The sequence below is a fragment of the Sceloporus occidentalis genome, unplaced genomic scaffold (assembly GCF_023333645.1).
Source record: "Sceloporus occidentalis isolate IW3139 unplaced genomic scaffold, rSceOcc1.0.p SCAF_8, whole genome shotgun sequence".
Taxonomy (NCBI): Eukaryota; Metazoa; Chordata; class Lepidosauria; order Squamata; family Phrynosomatidae; genus Sceloporus; species Sceloporus occidentalis.
The window spans coordinates 26,666,215-26,681,908 of NW_028316988.1; the positions used below are offsets into that span (position 1 = coordinate 26,666,215).

The 15,694-nt window shown below is 43.9% G+C and overlaps 1 protein-coding gene across 1 annotated transcript in view; it reads right to left on the bottom strand.

Moving 5' to 3' along the window:
• APC2 (APC regulator of Wnt signaling pathway 2) overlaps nucleotides 1-15,694 on the bottom strand; it is a 52,767-nt gene that overhangs the window by 18,624 nt on the left and 18,449 nt on the right. Inside the window, exons 2-7 of the mRNA XM_089535718.1 lie at nucleotides 10,168-10,326; nucleotides 7,333-7,423; nucleotides 5,884-6,076; nucleotides 4,280-4,388; nucleotides 3,128-3,241; nucleotides 1,438-1,515 (exon numbers count right to left, since the gene is read on the bottom strand). Coding sequence (XP_089391844.1) covers nucleotides 1,438-1,515; nucleotides 3,128-3,241; nucleotides 4,280-4,388; nucleotides 5,884-6,076; nucleotides 7,333-7,423; nucleotides 10,168-10,326 — 744 coding nt within the window. The remainder of the gene's footprint in view (nucleotides 1-1,437; nucleotides 1,516-3,127; nucleotides 3,242-4,279; nucleotides 4,389-5,883; nucleotides 6,077-7,332; nucleotides 7,424-10,167; nucleotides 10,327-15,694) is intronic.

Here is a 15,694-nt window from a genome sequence, read left to right on the forward strand (position 1 = left end):
AGAGACGTGAAAATTGGAGGAAAGAACACCAACAATTTAAGATATGCAGATGACACCATACTAGCAGAAAGTAGCAAAGACTTGGAACAATTACTGAAGAAAGTAAAGGAAGAAAGCAAAGGCAAGCTACATATTGAACATTAAGAAAACAAAAATAATGAGCATAAACAGACAAGGAAGACATTGAAATAGTTCAAAATTTCCTATACTGAATCATTAATCAGAGTAAATACTGAAGTCAAGAAAATAGAATACTAGGACTCGGGAAGAAGCCCTATGAAGGAACTGGACAAGATCCCGAGGTGTAAAGCTGTATCACTTAATGCTAAAGTTAGGATGGTCCATGCCATTGTATTTCCCATTTCTATGTATAGCTGTGCAAGCTGGACAATGAAGAAAGTTGATAGGAAGAAAATGCACGCATTTGAGATGTACTCTTGGAGTAGTGTCCTGCAGATACCATGGACTGCTATAAAGGCAAACGAATGCGTCCTAGAGCAAAGAAAGCCTGAAATCTGCCTGGAAGCCAAGATGACTAAACTGAAGCTGTTGTATTCTGGATATATCACAAGAAGGCATGAGTCACTAGAAAAGACAATAATGCTTGGCAAGGTAGAAGGCAATAGGGCAGCGGTTCTCCGTCGCCTAAGACCATTGGAAAACACATATTTCCAATGGTTTTAGGAACCGAGACAACCACAATCTTATGGTTGAGGGTCACCACAACATGAGGCATGTATTAAAGGGTCGCAACATTAGGAAGGTTGAGAACCACTGTAGGAGGGAATCAAGAAGACTCAAGCAAGCAAGCAAGCAAGCCATGGTCCTGAGTCCGCAAGATCTGAGCAGAACAGCCGAGGAGAAGGTAACTTGGAGGTCTCTCATTCATGCCATAACTATCTGTTGAAGTCAACTTGAAGGCAGTTAACAACAAAGTCTGGGTTTCCATTCTTCCCTGCTCCCTTGTGCCCCCCTTGCTTCCCTTCCCACTGACCATGTGTCAGGCAAACGTTAAACGTTAAGAAGCAAAACAAAACAACCACAGAGTCATGAGACCCCATGGGTAACCAGTCTCTCCTTCTCCTTGTCTCAGCTTAACTTACCCTCACAGTGTTGTTGTGAAGATGAAAACACAGAGGAAAGGTAGGCAGGGAATTGGTGCATGCATCCATGAGCTCAAAGAAAGCAATACAGGATTCAAATGTAATCAAGGAAGGGAGGGAGCCAGGCAAACAAGCCAAGCAGCGCACATTCCTTGCTAAGATTAAGGAGATTAAGGGGGCTTTGCCTACAGCCACCTCTGCCCCCCTTCCACCATATTGATTTCTGCGCATCAACAGCCCTTCATATGAGAAAAGGATCCGGACCTCTGCTAGAGAGAGAGAGAACCGAATTCTTTCCTTCTACCTTCCCTCCACTCCCTCCAGGTGTCCTTACCTGGGGTTCTGACTGCTGCACCTTGTCTTGAGCCTCCATCAGCTCTTTGTCGATCTGTTCCAGTCGAGACACACGAATCTGAGCGTTTTTAGAAATCAAAGCATCCTGTTAGACTCAGGGACATACTGGCAAATTCTGAAATGCAGGCCACTACAGGGACAGTCTTTGTATAACGACACCATCTTGGAGAGTCAAGGAACAGTGGGTGGATGATCTCAAACCATGTCTAGCCTTAGTTTTGTGTGGGGTTTTCGGGCTATGTGGCCATGTTCGAGAAGAGTTTCTTCCTGATGTTTTGCCAGCATCCGTGACTGGCATAGATGGCCACCTAGCCCAAAAACCCCACCAAAAAAAAAAAAAAAAAACCCAACCCACATTTCTAGCCTTCTTCGTCTTTCCCAGGAACAAGTCTTTGGTAAAGCCATTAAGTCTTCATAGAATCATAGTATCCTAGAGTTGGAAGAGACTGCAAGGGCCATCCATTCCAACCCCATTCTGCCATGCAGGAACTCTCAATCAAAGCATCCCCATTGACAGATGGCCATCCAGTCTGTTTAAAGACCACCAAGGAAGGTTCTTCACTCAACACCCAGGTACCTCCAAAAATAGTGAAAACTGAAAATCTAGGGGTGCTGGAGGGTTGGGAGAGGGGGATTGGGCAAGGTTTCCTTATTGCCCATCTCCTCACTAAATGGGGCTCCGATGTGTAACCACTGTTTCCACTCCTCCATTTGCTTGGCTTCTCTCTCTGGGCTCAATCCACACTACTGCCCAGAAAGAGAAGACAAGACTAGTCAAGGCTGGTGCTCATGGTAAATTTGGTAGTGCCTAATCATGACAGCATAGTTTTTTATGGGTTTTTGGGGCTACGTGGCCATGTTCTAGAAGAGTTTATTCCTGACGTTTCGCCAGCATCTGTGGCTGGCATCTTCAGAGCATCTATGGATGCCGGCCATGAAAGCCTTCACATGACAGCATAATTTCCAACACTTCACAGATGAAAATCAGGACATATGTGACCAAGCAACATCAGAGTGTGGTCAGGATGGTCAGAAGGATTAGTGAGGAAGAACAGATAATCTGGGAGAGGCAGGAACAGTTTGCTTTTGCATGAGCCAACTGGGAAGGGCATTAATTCAAGATAGCAGGGATTCCCTTTAGAGTAATATCAGAATCCTGGACTGATGAGAATATTTGCAATTTGGGACATGCTAAGCAAAATTAACATTTTTGGGTGCAGAAAACAGAATTTTCTGCGCAGGAAGCAGCAATTTCTTCCCATAAAAACAATATTTCTGTGCAGAAATTATGGCTGCATCCTATTGTTTACTCCCATTGAGAAGACCCATTCAGTCAATTACTGAACGGTGAGTCAACATGTAGGGAAATCCCAATGGTTCAATGGGTCTAATCAGGAGTAACAATGGGATTTGGGCCAAAAATGCTATTGAAATGCTATGTGAAAATTTTGTACAGAAGTCTCAAACAGCAAATTATCTACAACTGGACAGTTTTTGAAGACTTTCTTGCAGTGGGGATAAAATTGCTAAAACTGCCTTCTTTAAGAACAAATCTGGCAAAGAATTACACCCCTGGATTAAACTCCATCTGCCCAGAGAATTTTTTGTTGTCTTTGGGTAGATTCAAAATATAGTAAAATAAAAGAAGTTAAGGAATCTTTGTCACAGACCTGTGCCCTTTGCACCATTTCATCGGTTGTCCCAAAGCGCTCTTCCATGAGAGTCCGGATATGCTGAGCTTCAAATTCCAGTTGCTGGCGGATCAGGTCCATCTGCATGGAAAACTGGACAAGGCAGGAAAGAGGCAGGGTCAGGGGGACAAGATAACACAGTGGAGCATCTCCTGCGCAACACCCATCTTGTCCTTCTCCCTCATGGCTTGGGGTGCTTGTCCCAACTCATATCCAGATCTTACAATGGCCTGTTACAGACTGCCTAAATAAAGCTGCTTCGGGTCTCTTTGGAGGTATGCTGCTCTTTGGAGGTATGCTGAATCCGGAAGCTGCACCAAAGCTGCACTCCAGTGCTTAGGAGTGTGGCTTTGGCGTGACCTCTGGACTCTTAGGATGCATGCATCATTTAAACAGCATACCTCCAAAGAGACCCAAAGCAGCTTTATTTTGGCAGTCTGTAACAGGCCAATGTTCACCTTCACTGACCGATGCTTATGATGGTTGCTGCCATGTATGTGGGGCCATGGATCCATTTTGGTTTCTAGTCCAAACTTTTCAAGAAATTAAACAAGAATCTATTTTGGGTAGTGTTGCAAATCTGCAAATTTTCACACTTATTGAAATTTCCTCTTCTGTACAATTATTACAAGCGCTGGAGACCTAACCCTTATTTCAGTTGGCAACCCTAATTTGTGTGTGTGCGTTTCAGTATTTCGGACAGCACCTTCAAAGTTCAGATTCACCACCCCCACTGACATGAAAACAGTTTGGAGATGTGGCCATGTTCAAGAAGAGCTTATTCCTGACATTTCGCCAGCATCTGTGGCTGAAGCTGCCAGCCACAGACGCATGTGAAACGTTAGGAATAAACTCTTTCATGGCCGGCATCCATAGTTTTTATGGGTTTTTTGGGCTCTGTGGCCATGTTCTAGAAGAGTTTATTCCTGACGTTTCGCCAGCATCTGTGGCTGGCATCTTCAGAGAAGGTTCCCACTAGAGAATTACAACTTGGGCAAAAGTCTTGTATTTGTGCAAAGCATTTGCTTCAGTCCCACCTTTTGTGGAATCTCTTTGTACAGAAAGACACACACATGCACAAATACAAATTATACTCTCCTCTGTCAAGGCCAGCCTTCTATCACAACTCACTGTCTCCACGTGCGGCAGCTCATCCAGCCTCTTCGAAAGACTTTGCAGTTGAGTGTAGTACCACAATTTCTCCTTTTCCTCCTTGTCGATTTCACCCAGAAGGAAACACCTGAGAGGGAAAAGAGAGCAACCAGAAGAGATTCAAAGAAGGAAGGAAGATCGGGTAGATGGCGAGAACATTAGGAAAGTAGGGATGCAAGGGAAAGGCAGGGAAAGAAAATGTGTTGTGAAGTCGAAGGCTTTCATGGATGGCATCCATAGTTTTTTGTGGGTTTTTCGAACTATGTGGCCATGTTCTCGAAGAGTTTCTTCCTGATGTTTCACCAACATCTGTGGCTGGCATCTTCAGAGAATGTTGGCATAGAAGATATATATATATATATATACACACACATACACACATACTGTGTGACCCTGGGTAGGGAGGAAATTTCATGTTAATCTATGTGTTGTTCTGTTGTTGATGGCAGGGCCTCAGAATGGGAGGATATGCAAAGGAGGATTAGTGTCTGGTGTGTGTGTGTGTGTGTGTGTGTGTGTGTGTGTGTGTGTGTGTGTTGTTTTGGGCCTTCAAGTTGTTTCCAATATATGGCAACCCTAAGGCAAATCTATCATGGGATTTTCATGGCAAGGTTTGTTTAGAAGAGGTCTGCCTATTCTTTCTTCTGAGGCAGAGAGAGTGTGATTTGCCAAAGGTCACCCAGTGAATTTCCATCATCATCATCATCATCATCATCATCATCATCATTTATTTATAGCTTGCATTTTCATGGGGAATCAAGGCGAGTTACAACATCTAAAAACAGTGTACTACATATCAAATGGCTCAGCAGGGATTTCAAAACCTGGTCTCCAAAGTCATAGAAAAATAGATGCTGGAAAAGACAGGAAAGCAAGAGAAGGAAGAAAAAAATCCTGGGAGAGAAAGAAAGAAAGATGAGAGGAAAAGGAGAGGGGGGGGGAGGGGGGGAGAGAAAGGAGGAAGAAGAAAAGGAGGGAAAAAGGGACTTGCTCCAGGGAGCTGGGGATGTTTAGCCTGGAGAAAAGAAGGTTAAGAGGTGATATGATAGCCCTATTTAAATATTTGAAGGGATGTCATATTGAGGAGGGAGCAAGCTTGTTTTCTGCTGCTCCAGAGAATAGGACCTGGAGCAATGGATGCAAGCTTCAGGAAAAGAGATTCCACCTCAACATTAGGAGGAACTTTCTGACAGTAAGGGCTGTTCAACAGTGGAACAAACTCCTTCCTCGGAGTCTAGTGAAATCTCCTTCCTTGGAGATCTTTAAACAGAGGCTGGATGCCATCTGTCAATGGGGATGCTTTGATTGAGAGTTCCTGCATGGCAGAATGGAGTTGGTCTGGATGGCCCTTGTGGTCTCTTCCAACTCTACGATTCTATAAATGGTAGCCTTCCTCCTACAGCTGCACATAGAGGTTGCCCATCTCATGACACCCAAAGGGCGGATGAAGTCTGCTGAGTGTCCTCATGGGCAAGCGAGGGGGAGAAGAAGGAAAATAGAAGGATACCTGGGAGAAGGTGTATTTCTTGTCCTTTCCTACCCTCCTTCACCAGTTCCCTGCAACTGCTCCCTGATGCCCTCACCTCTCTCTGTCAAGTTCTTCAAGAAGTCGGATTGTGGCCCGGCTCAGGTCTCCGATGCTATCCTTTCTCTGGAGCGTGGCTGAATGGGCTGGGCTGTCCTCAGGGCTGTGGCGGCCCTGGCATACAGGCTCTGGCATCATGGCCTGCGAGTGGAACTTCAGGTTGTACAAGCTGGTGATGTCCATCTGGAGGGCTAGAGGAGAAGGAAGCAGATGGGTAATATTTGGAAGGACAGCACACTTGTGTCATAATTTCACTAAAGACTTAGACCTGCCTTGATAATAATAATAATTATGGAACATTGCTTGAGAAAGGGTCTTTTGGGGGCTACAATTCCCAGAATCTCTCATTTAGTGTAGCCACTAAGTATCTAAGGTTTGTTCTGGGATATATCCCAATAGAATGGTGGAAGACGAGTATAAAGGCATAATAATAATAAGACACACTCCCTCAAAGTGTGGTGCAGTCTCCTTCTTTGGGTGTCTTTAAACAGAGGCTGGATGGCCATCTGTCAATGGGGATGCTTTGACTGAGAGTTCCTGCATGGCAGAATAAAGGGGTTGGACTGGATGGCCCTTGCGGTCTCTTCCCACTCTACGATTCTATGATTCTATGAATAATATAATAATAATAAAATGTATTTATATCCCGCCCCATCTGCACTCAGGCAATCGGGGCGGCTTACAGCATTAAAATTATACAAATCATGTCCCCTGATCTTCCTTCCCTTAAAATAGAATTAAAAAGTGGCTTACACTCACATCATGACTTCCGCATACAAAGAGAGCCTTCTGCTCACAACTGTGATTTCCATTCACAAATGGCTTCCACACACAAAAAAAGCTTCCGCTCACATTGTGACATCCACACACAAAGTGGGTTTTGTACAGAAGAGAGCTTCCCACTCGCATCATTTCTTCCACCCACAAAGAGAGCCTTCCATTCATGTCACAGCTTCTGTGCACAAAATGGCTTTAGACACAAGACAGCCTTTCACTTGTACTGTGACTTCCGCACATGAAGTGGCGTCTACACCCGGTTGGGACTTGCACTCATGTTATAAGTTCCCCATATACAGTGGCTTCCATGAACTTTTGTAAGAGCCTTCTTCTTACATGTGACTTCCACATTAAAAAATGGCTTCCTTTCACAACCTTCCACTCACATCATGACTTGTGCATACAAAATGGCTTCTGCACACAAGAAAGCCTTCCACTCACATGTGACTTCCACACAAAAAGTGGCTTCCACCCACAGCTGAGCCTTCCACTTACATTATGACATCTGCATACAAAATGGCTTTTGCGCATACTCCACTCCCACCATAATTTCCACAGAGTGGCTTCTGCAGACAATGAAGCCTTCCACTCACATCAAGACTTCCACAAAGTGTTCTCTGTTTACAAAGCTCACATTGATACTTCTGCTCACGAAGTGACTTCTGCTCACCTTTCAGCTGATCAAGAACCTCCATTTGACCTGAAGACACCATCACCTTGGCCTCCTGTTCTAGCTTGCCTTGCAGATGCTTCAAGACTTCCTAGGTTGGAGAAGATTTGGAAAGGGAAAAATGGAGACAAAGTGAAAACACAGGATGGGGATCAAATGAAGACTGTAATTTGCACATGCTCAGAGGTAACTTGCCTGCCATTCTTACGAGGGCACTTCAGTCATTCACTCTTACCAGGAGTGGACATGACGGAATAAGGAAAACAAATGAGGAGTGCTTGGTGGTAATGGGAAACAGGGCTGGCCCAGGACATTTTGCCACTTGAAACAAGGGACAAAATGGAACCGTCCCCAGATTTCATATACGGAAGCCAACTGATTGGCTATAGAATTGGAGCCTTCACCACATTATCTTTGATAGAGAGGTGGGATATAAATAAAATTTTGTTGTTATTATTTTATTATGGGAAGACAACAGGGTGAGTGAGGCAGTGCCAGACAAAATAAAGGTGAACCCATAGCTCCGTCCTCCAACAGAAAAGAACGAAGGACATGGGGAGGAAACATTGGTTTGGCTGCCTCCCAGTCCCTGCCGGCTCACTCTGCCTGGGGTAGTTCTCTATAAATGGAATCTGAACCTGCAAAAGAATCAAGATGTTCCATAAGATAATTATGCTTTTATAGATCAATAAGTGGAAATGTGGTGGACAAAGCTTTTAGGCTCTTAGGAGATAACGTTGCTCTCTCTAAATGGATGAAATGGATGCATTCTCTTCCTTTGTGTTCTATTTCTTTGCTGTGAAAATAAACTCTTGTATGTTGCTTTTTAAATTTTATTTCTTGCAATGAAACCTTTGTTCTGAATTTAGCGCCGGTATCAGTGTTTACTTTCTTAGTAAAGAGAAGTATAGTGGTTTGACCAGTCAAATTAGATCTTCACATTAGTCCACCTTGGGTCATGAAAGTTACCAGGTGACTTTGGGTCAGTCACTTTGGCCTGTTGTTGTTCTTCTTGTTGTTGTTATGTGCCTTTAAGTTGGCTCCAGCTTGGCTCCAACACTCTCCTAGGGTTTGCTTGGGAGTATTTTTTCACAAGATGTATATCTTGGCCTGCATCTGAGGTTGAGAGAATAAGACTTGCCAAAGGTCACCTAGTAAGGTTCCGTGGCTAAGTGGAGATTCAAACCTTTGTCTCCCAGAGTCCTAGGAGATTCCCACATGAGTTACTACTGATGGAACTGAAGTGGAATTACAATCATGATTCCTTCTTTTTTGCATGATGTCACTTGTCCGTTGATCTATTGTTACACCGTTATTATCATGCAATTTCACATTAATGAGGGATACCCATCAATAACTGCCAATATCATTACATTCACGCAATTGTGCAGTTGTGGGTTGTTCTAGTGTTACAGTAGTGTCCCTCTTCTAAACCAACTTAGGGAGCTGGGGATGTTCAGCCTGGAGAAGAGAAGGTTAAGAGGTGATATGATAGCCCTGTTTAAATATTGGAAGGGATGTTATATTAAGGAGAGAGCAAGTTTGTTTTCTCCTGCTCCAGAGACTAGGACCCAGAACAATGGATGCAAGCTTCAGGAAAAGAGATTCCAGCTCAACATTCGGGGGAACTTCCTGTCAGTAAGGGCTGTTCAACAGTGGAACACACTCCTTCCACGTAGTAGAGTCTCCTTGCTTGGAAGTCTTTTAAACAGAGGCTGGATGGCCATCTGTCAATGGGGATGCTTTGATGGAGAGTTCCTGCATGGCAGAATGGGGTTGGACCGGATGGACCTTGCGGTCTCTTCCAACTCTATGATTCTATGATCATAAACGAAGGAGGGATTTGGGAGGGACCATCATAACCAGGCAATTTAGCCCTACAGCAGTGGCATTACTTGGGGGATGCGGTTGTGTAGCCTGCACCCAGTGACACCCCAGAAGAGAAGTGATACTCAGTCAGGCCCTCCCCACTCATGCGCACTCCCCCCGCGCTCTCCTCCTGCATGTCCTCTAATGACCTTGTTCCAATGAGGAAAAGGGACAGCATGGGGGGAGTTCACATCACCCCCCAGAAGTCTTGTCCTCCACACCGGTTGACACTAGGTATGGAGACATGACTGCCCTACAGTCAGCGCACCTTTTACAAGAGGAAGATAATGCCATCAAAAGCCAAAAACAATGAACAGCAGTCAGTTACCAAGAGATTGAGAGAGCCTTGAGCCAAGGGACATTCTAAGGATAAACAGTCCAAGTCAATCTGACAAATTACCAAGAACAATCACGGACCTTGCCAAAATAATTTTAAATCATATATATTTTCCAAATAATATACAGATACACTAGAGATGCTCCTCGCTGCTCACATGGAGGTGAAAAATTGGCAGTAACAGTGAGGAATAGAGCTGAGAGTGGACAGAGCTATCTCCAAAACACTTGTAGTAACTATTCGAGAAGTTTCCAAAGATGCATTGTGCAGGCACAGATTAATAGCCAAATTGTGTGAGCCACAGAGACCACAAAGAAGAACCAATGGATGCTCATGGACGGTTATAGAGCATCCGTGCACATTCATATGCATCCTGGAAACCAGAGGTTTGAACTTTCAGATCTGTTTTCCTCCAACCCGGTGCATTCTGGAGGTGTGGGATGACAAATTCCATAATCTGCAACCAAAACGATCAGAGATGGTGGGAGATGTAGTCCCACAAAATCTACTGGGGGAAGGTACTGGATGAGCATATAGTCCTGGGGGAAGATTCTGGAGGAGGCTGCCAAGTCCACAAAAGAATGACTAACCCAGACAAACCGAATTTGGGTGACTAGTATGTTGCTCACCTTCATATCTGAGGTTTCATTTTCAAGCTTGGAAAGATGGTTGGAATTGTCCTCCAGTTCCCTGCGGAGGTGCGTGTTCTCTTTCTTCAGTGCCTCCACCTGCCTAACCAGTTGGTCGTAGGATGCGATAGACCCAGACATCTTCAGCTCCTCCATTGACTAGAGTTAGAAAGAGGGAAATGACAAATGTGAGGCAACCAAACAGATGTAAAATAAAGGCCTACCTCAGTTAACAAAGCCCCTGATAAAGAAGTTACATTTTACACAGTCTTTTTATGTCCACCCAACCCCTACTGTATCCTCTTTCTCCATCTAGCTGGAAGCCTATACCAGCACCAGCAATAGAAGAATGATAAAGAAGAGTGGACGAGACTACGGTATTTCGTCAAATTTACACATCTCTCAGTTGATCCTGAATTGGGTTCGAATTGACCTAGCATTGACTTCGATTACGTGTGATAACCTCTCGCGCAATAATGTGAATCCACATGATTGCATCCGGGATCACACTGCGTTGACCTTCCAATTTCCCCTGAGGGATAACTTCCATAGAGATTTGGTGTTGGGTTTCACCAGCATATTTGCAATTGGAAATGCAATAAAGAAAGCTTGAACTGGGAATGGGTGAGGTTTTACTCTAGCTGATCTTAGCATAGCTGCGTGTGCCTGTCTGCAATAGACAAGGGCCTGTTACAGACTGCCAAAATAAAGCTGCTTCGGGTCTCTTTGGAGGTATGCTATTTAAATGATGCATGGGTCCTAAGAGTCCGGAGGTCGCGCCAAAGCCACACTCCATTCCTAAGCACTGGAGTGCAGCTTTTGGTGCAGCTTCCAGATTCCTAGGATGCATGCATCATTTAAACAGCATACCTCCAAAGAGACCCCAAGCAGCTTTATTTTGGCAGTCTGTAACAGGCCAAGGTAACAGCAGCTGCCTCTAGAACCTCTCATTGACATGTGTGAACAGCAAAACAGAGAGAGAACCAGCTACCACTAGCGCATATATATATATATATATATATATATATATAAAAGCCATAGGTTTATAGACCAAAATGCCCATTATAAGAAAAGTAGAGGCTAGTGAAAAATAAGATCACCCCTGGATATATTTTGGAGGAACCCTTCAAGTGGCCTTTGGAAGGTTCAAAATGTTTTTATTTACTTCTGCAAAGCTTCCCTGGGCTATTGTTTCATTTCACACATGTATAGATCATTGATTCTGAATAAAACATTTGCAGAATAAAACATTTGATGTTGGGAGTGCTCTTCTTTTTGTGGTGTAGGAACCATCCCCCTATTCTATGTTATTTCTGCTTCCGGGACCAAATTTTCTCCTAAAGAAGCAATGCCCAGGAACATGTCAACTTTGTTAACTGGGGTACAGCAGACTTTTTGAGTCCTAGTCTTGGAGGAAAGTCGGGGTATCAATAAAGTGATTGATTGGTTGATTGAGTGATCCCCAAGGAATCACATCAAGCATTATTCTTTTGGGAAGGATAAAGTTCACAATACCTCTTGCCACACCTGGTAACCTACTGATAGGTTTTCTAGCAAGTGGCTCTAGTAGTCCGTTAAAGCATTTTAGAGACAGGCCAAATTATAAGCAGGAAAGGGACTGTGTCGTTTTGGAGGGAGATGTGCAGTTTTCTGTCCTGTAAGTGAAACATGTCTGCACAGGGCAGACCGCAAAATGTTTCTAAGTCTTTCATATATAATATAATAATTAAAATATTCATATATGACCACAAACTCCCTCCATCTTCCTGCACGTCCTACTTCCCTCTTGTCACAGATCATATACTTGGCACCCCAAAACGTGGTCAGCGTGACATCCTAATGTGAAAAAGTCCCGACCGATTGCAAGACCCGAATCCTATGGTTAGAATTGTGTTAGACTACAATAGATCTATCTGCCTATTTATTTATAAATTTAGCTGATTTATATCCCACTTTTCTCCCAAATGGGTCTCAAAGTGGCTTGCAACATCAGCTAAAACAGAACACCTAAAACAATGATGGAGTACAAAAGTTGTTTAAAAGCATTAAACCAGACATTCAATTAAGACACTACTTTTAAGACATGAACATTGAAACAATTAAGGCTTTTAAAATACATATTACACACTAAAAACAGCACACCTAGTGAATTAATGAGATTTATGCATATGCCAGCTCATCATTCAATATCATATTTCATTGCTGACTTGAGTAAACCCATTGAATTAATGGAATTTCCCTGTGTGATGACGTACCAGTCACTAACTGCTAGAATCAATGCAGTTTAGGTCTGTGTTGGTTCATTATTTAGCAACCTATTCCTAACTAGAGTAAACCCACTGCACCAATGGAATTTGCCTCTGTGTCGACCCATCATTCAGTAACTGATTCAGTAGGTCTACTGTAACTGGAATTCAGGTTCCAAAATGTAATGTGTGGGGTTATTTCCACTGTGTTGACAAACAGATTTTTTTACATATATAGATATAGAGATATCCAACTGTATTTACAAGGTATACAATAAAATCAATCCGAAAGGTTCACAACAATTTAATAATAATAATACTAAGTAGTAGTAGTAGTAGTAATAGCAATAGGGAGGAGGTGGGGCGGAAGAAGATAAATTACTCAGTGCAAGGAAAACCATATATATATATATATATATATATATATATGGAGTAATTTTGCCATGGGGGTAGGTTCTCATTCCCCCCTTTGACACTTTCTGCCCCACTCCATCCACTGCCCCACTTCAAAATCCTCCTCCATCGCTTTTCTTTGTTTCTCATTCTCTCGCTCCTCTTTCATCTCTTTGTCTCCTGTGACTCTCCTTGTTCTCTCATTCTCAACACAGTTTACTAGGACTGAACCAGGCAGGGTCATGGCTTACCTGCCTTTGTGGGTCTCCGCTTTCTATCCTCCATCCCCTGTCAGTCCATCAACCAGATCCTCCCATCTTACCTGGTTTCTCTTTTAAACTGCCCCATGTGCCAAGAACAGCTTGGTTAGGAGGGGGAAATCCAAAACACAGAAACGCACGCATACAGAGCTGGGAGACCAGGCAACTAGAAAATCAAAGAAAATACCCCCCCCCCCAATTCCCACATGTCAAAAGGACATCATGCACTGGACACCTACCGCACACAAAGACTGGAGACAAATGTGCATTTCGCCTCACCTTGTAACCCTTGGTCCTCATGCTACAAACCCCTTGACAGGTTTGTGGCTGGCTCTCGCCCACCGCCATCACCAAAGCCACAAATGGATCCCATCTCCATTTTTAAAAATGAATATATGTAATGTCCCAAGGGGTATAGAGATGGAAATTGGTTGGAGGAAGGGGACAGCAATGAAGCCGAGTCAGCATCTCGCCCATGCTCAGGAGTGTCTCTTGTTAATTGTGCGTCATGTGAGCAGTGTGCTGAACTGCATCGATCCGCTAAAACAACCCCCTCCTTTTGCCAGCCCATCATCTCAACAACACAAGCGACATGCCGGGCTTTGTTTAATGTGCATTCCTTCACTCATTCTGTCATTCCCTAGTTTGTATCCATCATTTCACAGCCTCAAAGAATGGGTCGGTAATATTCCGGGCAGCTGCCTTATACCAAGAAAGGCCATGGCTCAGTCACGCTCCATGCTGGCCACAGATGCTGGCAGATGCTCTGGCAGAGAACACCTTCTGGCCCCAATCCTCCTGATGTCATAGTTACTCCTAAACTCTGGTGCTTCAAGTGTTTTGGACTTCAGCACCCAGAAGCCTCGGCCATCTTGGACAATGCTCTGGGATCCTGGGAGCTAAAGTCCAAACACCTGGAGGACTGGAGTTTGGGAATCACTGGTGTAGAAGATGGAGCCAGCTTGTTTTCTGCAGCTCCAGAGACTAGAACATAGATCAGTGGATTCAAATTATAAAAGAAGAGATTCCATCTAAACTTCAGGAAGAACTTCTTGAGCCATTTGACAGTGGAATGAGGGTGGTGGACTCTCCCACCTTTGGAGATCTTTACACAGAGGTTGGATGGGCATCTTTAAGTAGTGCTTTTGTTGTGTATTCCTGGATAGCAAGGGGCTGGACTACATGACTCATGAGACACAACTCTTAAGATCCTATGATTCTAAGCTGGATGTGCCAAGGCTTGAACTTGGGATCTCTGTTATGTAAAACATGTGTTCTTCTACTGTGTTATCCTTTCCTTAAAAAGAAAGCAAGATGCTAGTCCTCATGGTTCTACATAAACGGAAATATGGGAAGCATCTTCCTTGTGTCAGAAGCTACCTTCGGCAGGTGCATGCAACTGAAGCATTGTCAACACTGGCTGGCATTAACCTCCAGGGTTTCATAAAGGGTCCTTTCCCAGACACACCTGACTTGAACCCAGGCCACAGTGCTTAGCGCAGCAATAGCATTTGCAGTTCTATACTGCTTCATAGTGAACTCAGCACTCTCTAAGCAGTTTACAGTCTGTAAGCCAATCGCCCCCAACAAGCTGGGGACTCATTTTACTGACCTACAAAAGGATGGAAGGCTGAGTCAACCTTGGAGCCCTTGGTTCGAGTGCTTACATCTGGCCATAGATTTGCTGGCACTCCATTAAAAATACTAACAGAAATCATAGTGGTGTTTCGAAAGGAAACCTGCCCGGAAAGCATTGCTTGCAGCCCCTTCTGCTAAAGTGCACCCAGTTACTTGCATAATGGCAAGAATTAAAAAATTACAAAATACACAGCACGGCATCAAAAGTGACCAACATTTTAAAATGCATGATAAAAAAAGAAGAAATAAAAGTCTAACCAGAAGATAACACAAAAAAGGTCTCAAAATCCTGTGTGGGGTTGTTGTTTTTTCCAGTCCACATTTGAACAGGACAAAAACTGAAAGAGAAAATTCTTCCTGGGCCATAGAATCATAGAATCCTAGAGTTGGAAAAGACCATCCAGTCCAACCCCATTCTGCCATGCAGGAACTCACAATCAAAGCACCCCCAACAGAAAGCCATCCAGTCCTCTGTTGAAAAACCTCCAGAGGAGACTCCGCTACACTCTTCCACTTTCAAACAGTTCTTACTGAAGTATGTCCGGAGAAAAAGAGAAGGTGTCTTCGAAGCTCGGAACTGCCTTCTTAACAGACCTATGTCAAAGCTAGGATTTGGAGGGTGTTTTGGACTTTAACTCCCAGTATCCCCCAGACAGCACAGCCACTGGCCACGTTGGCTGGGGGTTTCTGGGAGGGATAGCCCCTAGAGGTAAATTTGGCTAGCTCCAGAAACCAAACTTATAATTAGGGCTTCGATTTCTTGATGACAGCTTTGTAATTTGCCTGCATGAAAAGCCGTCACTTGGGAAGTTCCACCAGGATTTTAACTTCTCTGCCATCAACCTGAGCTTGGAACAAACCACACAGCAATTTCACTTTCTTGACACCCCTGACCTCTAAGCACCACACACATATCAAAAACCCATTGGTTGCTACACAAACTTGCATGCCTTCCATTTCCACCCAGAATACACTAGCAAGCCCTCCAAC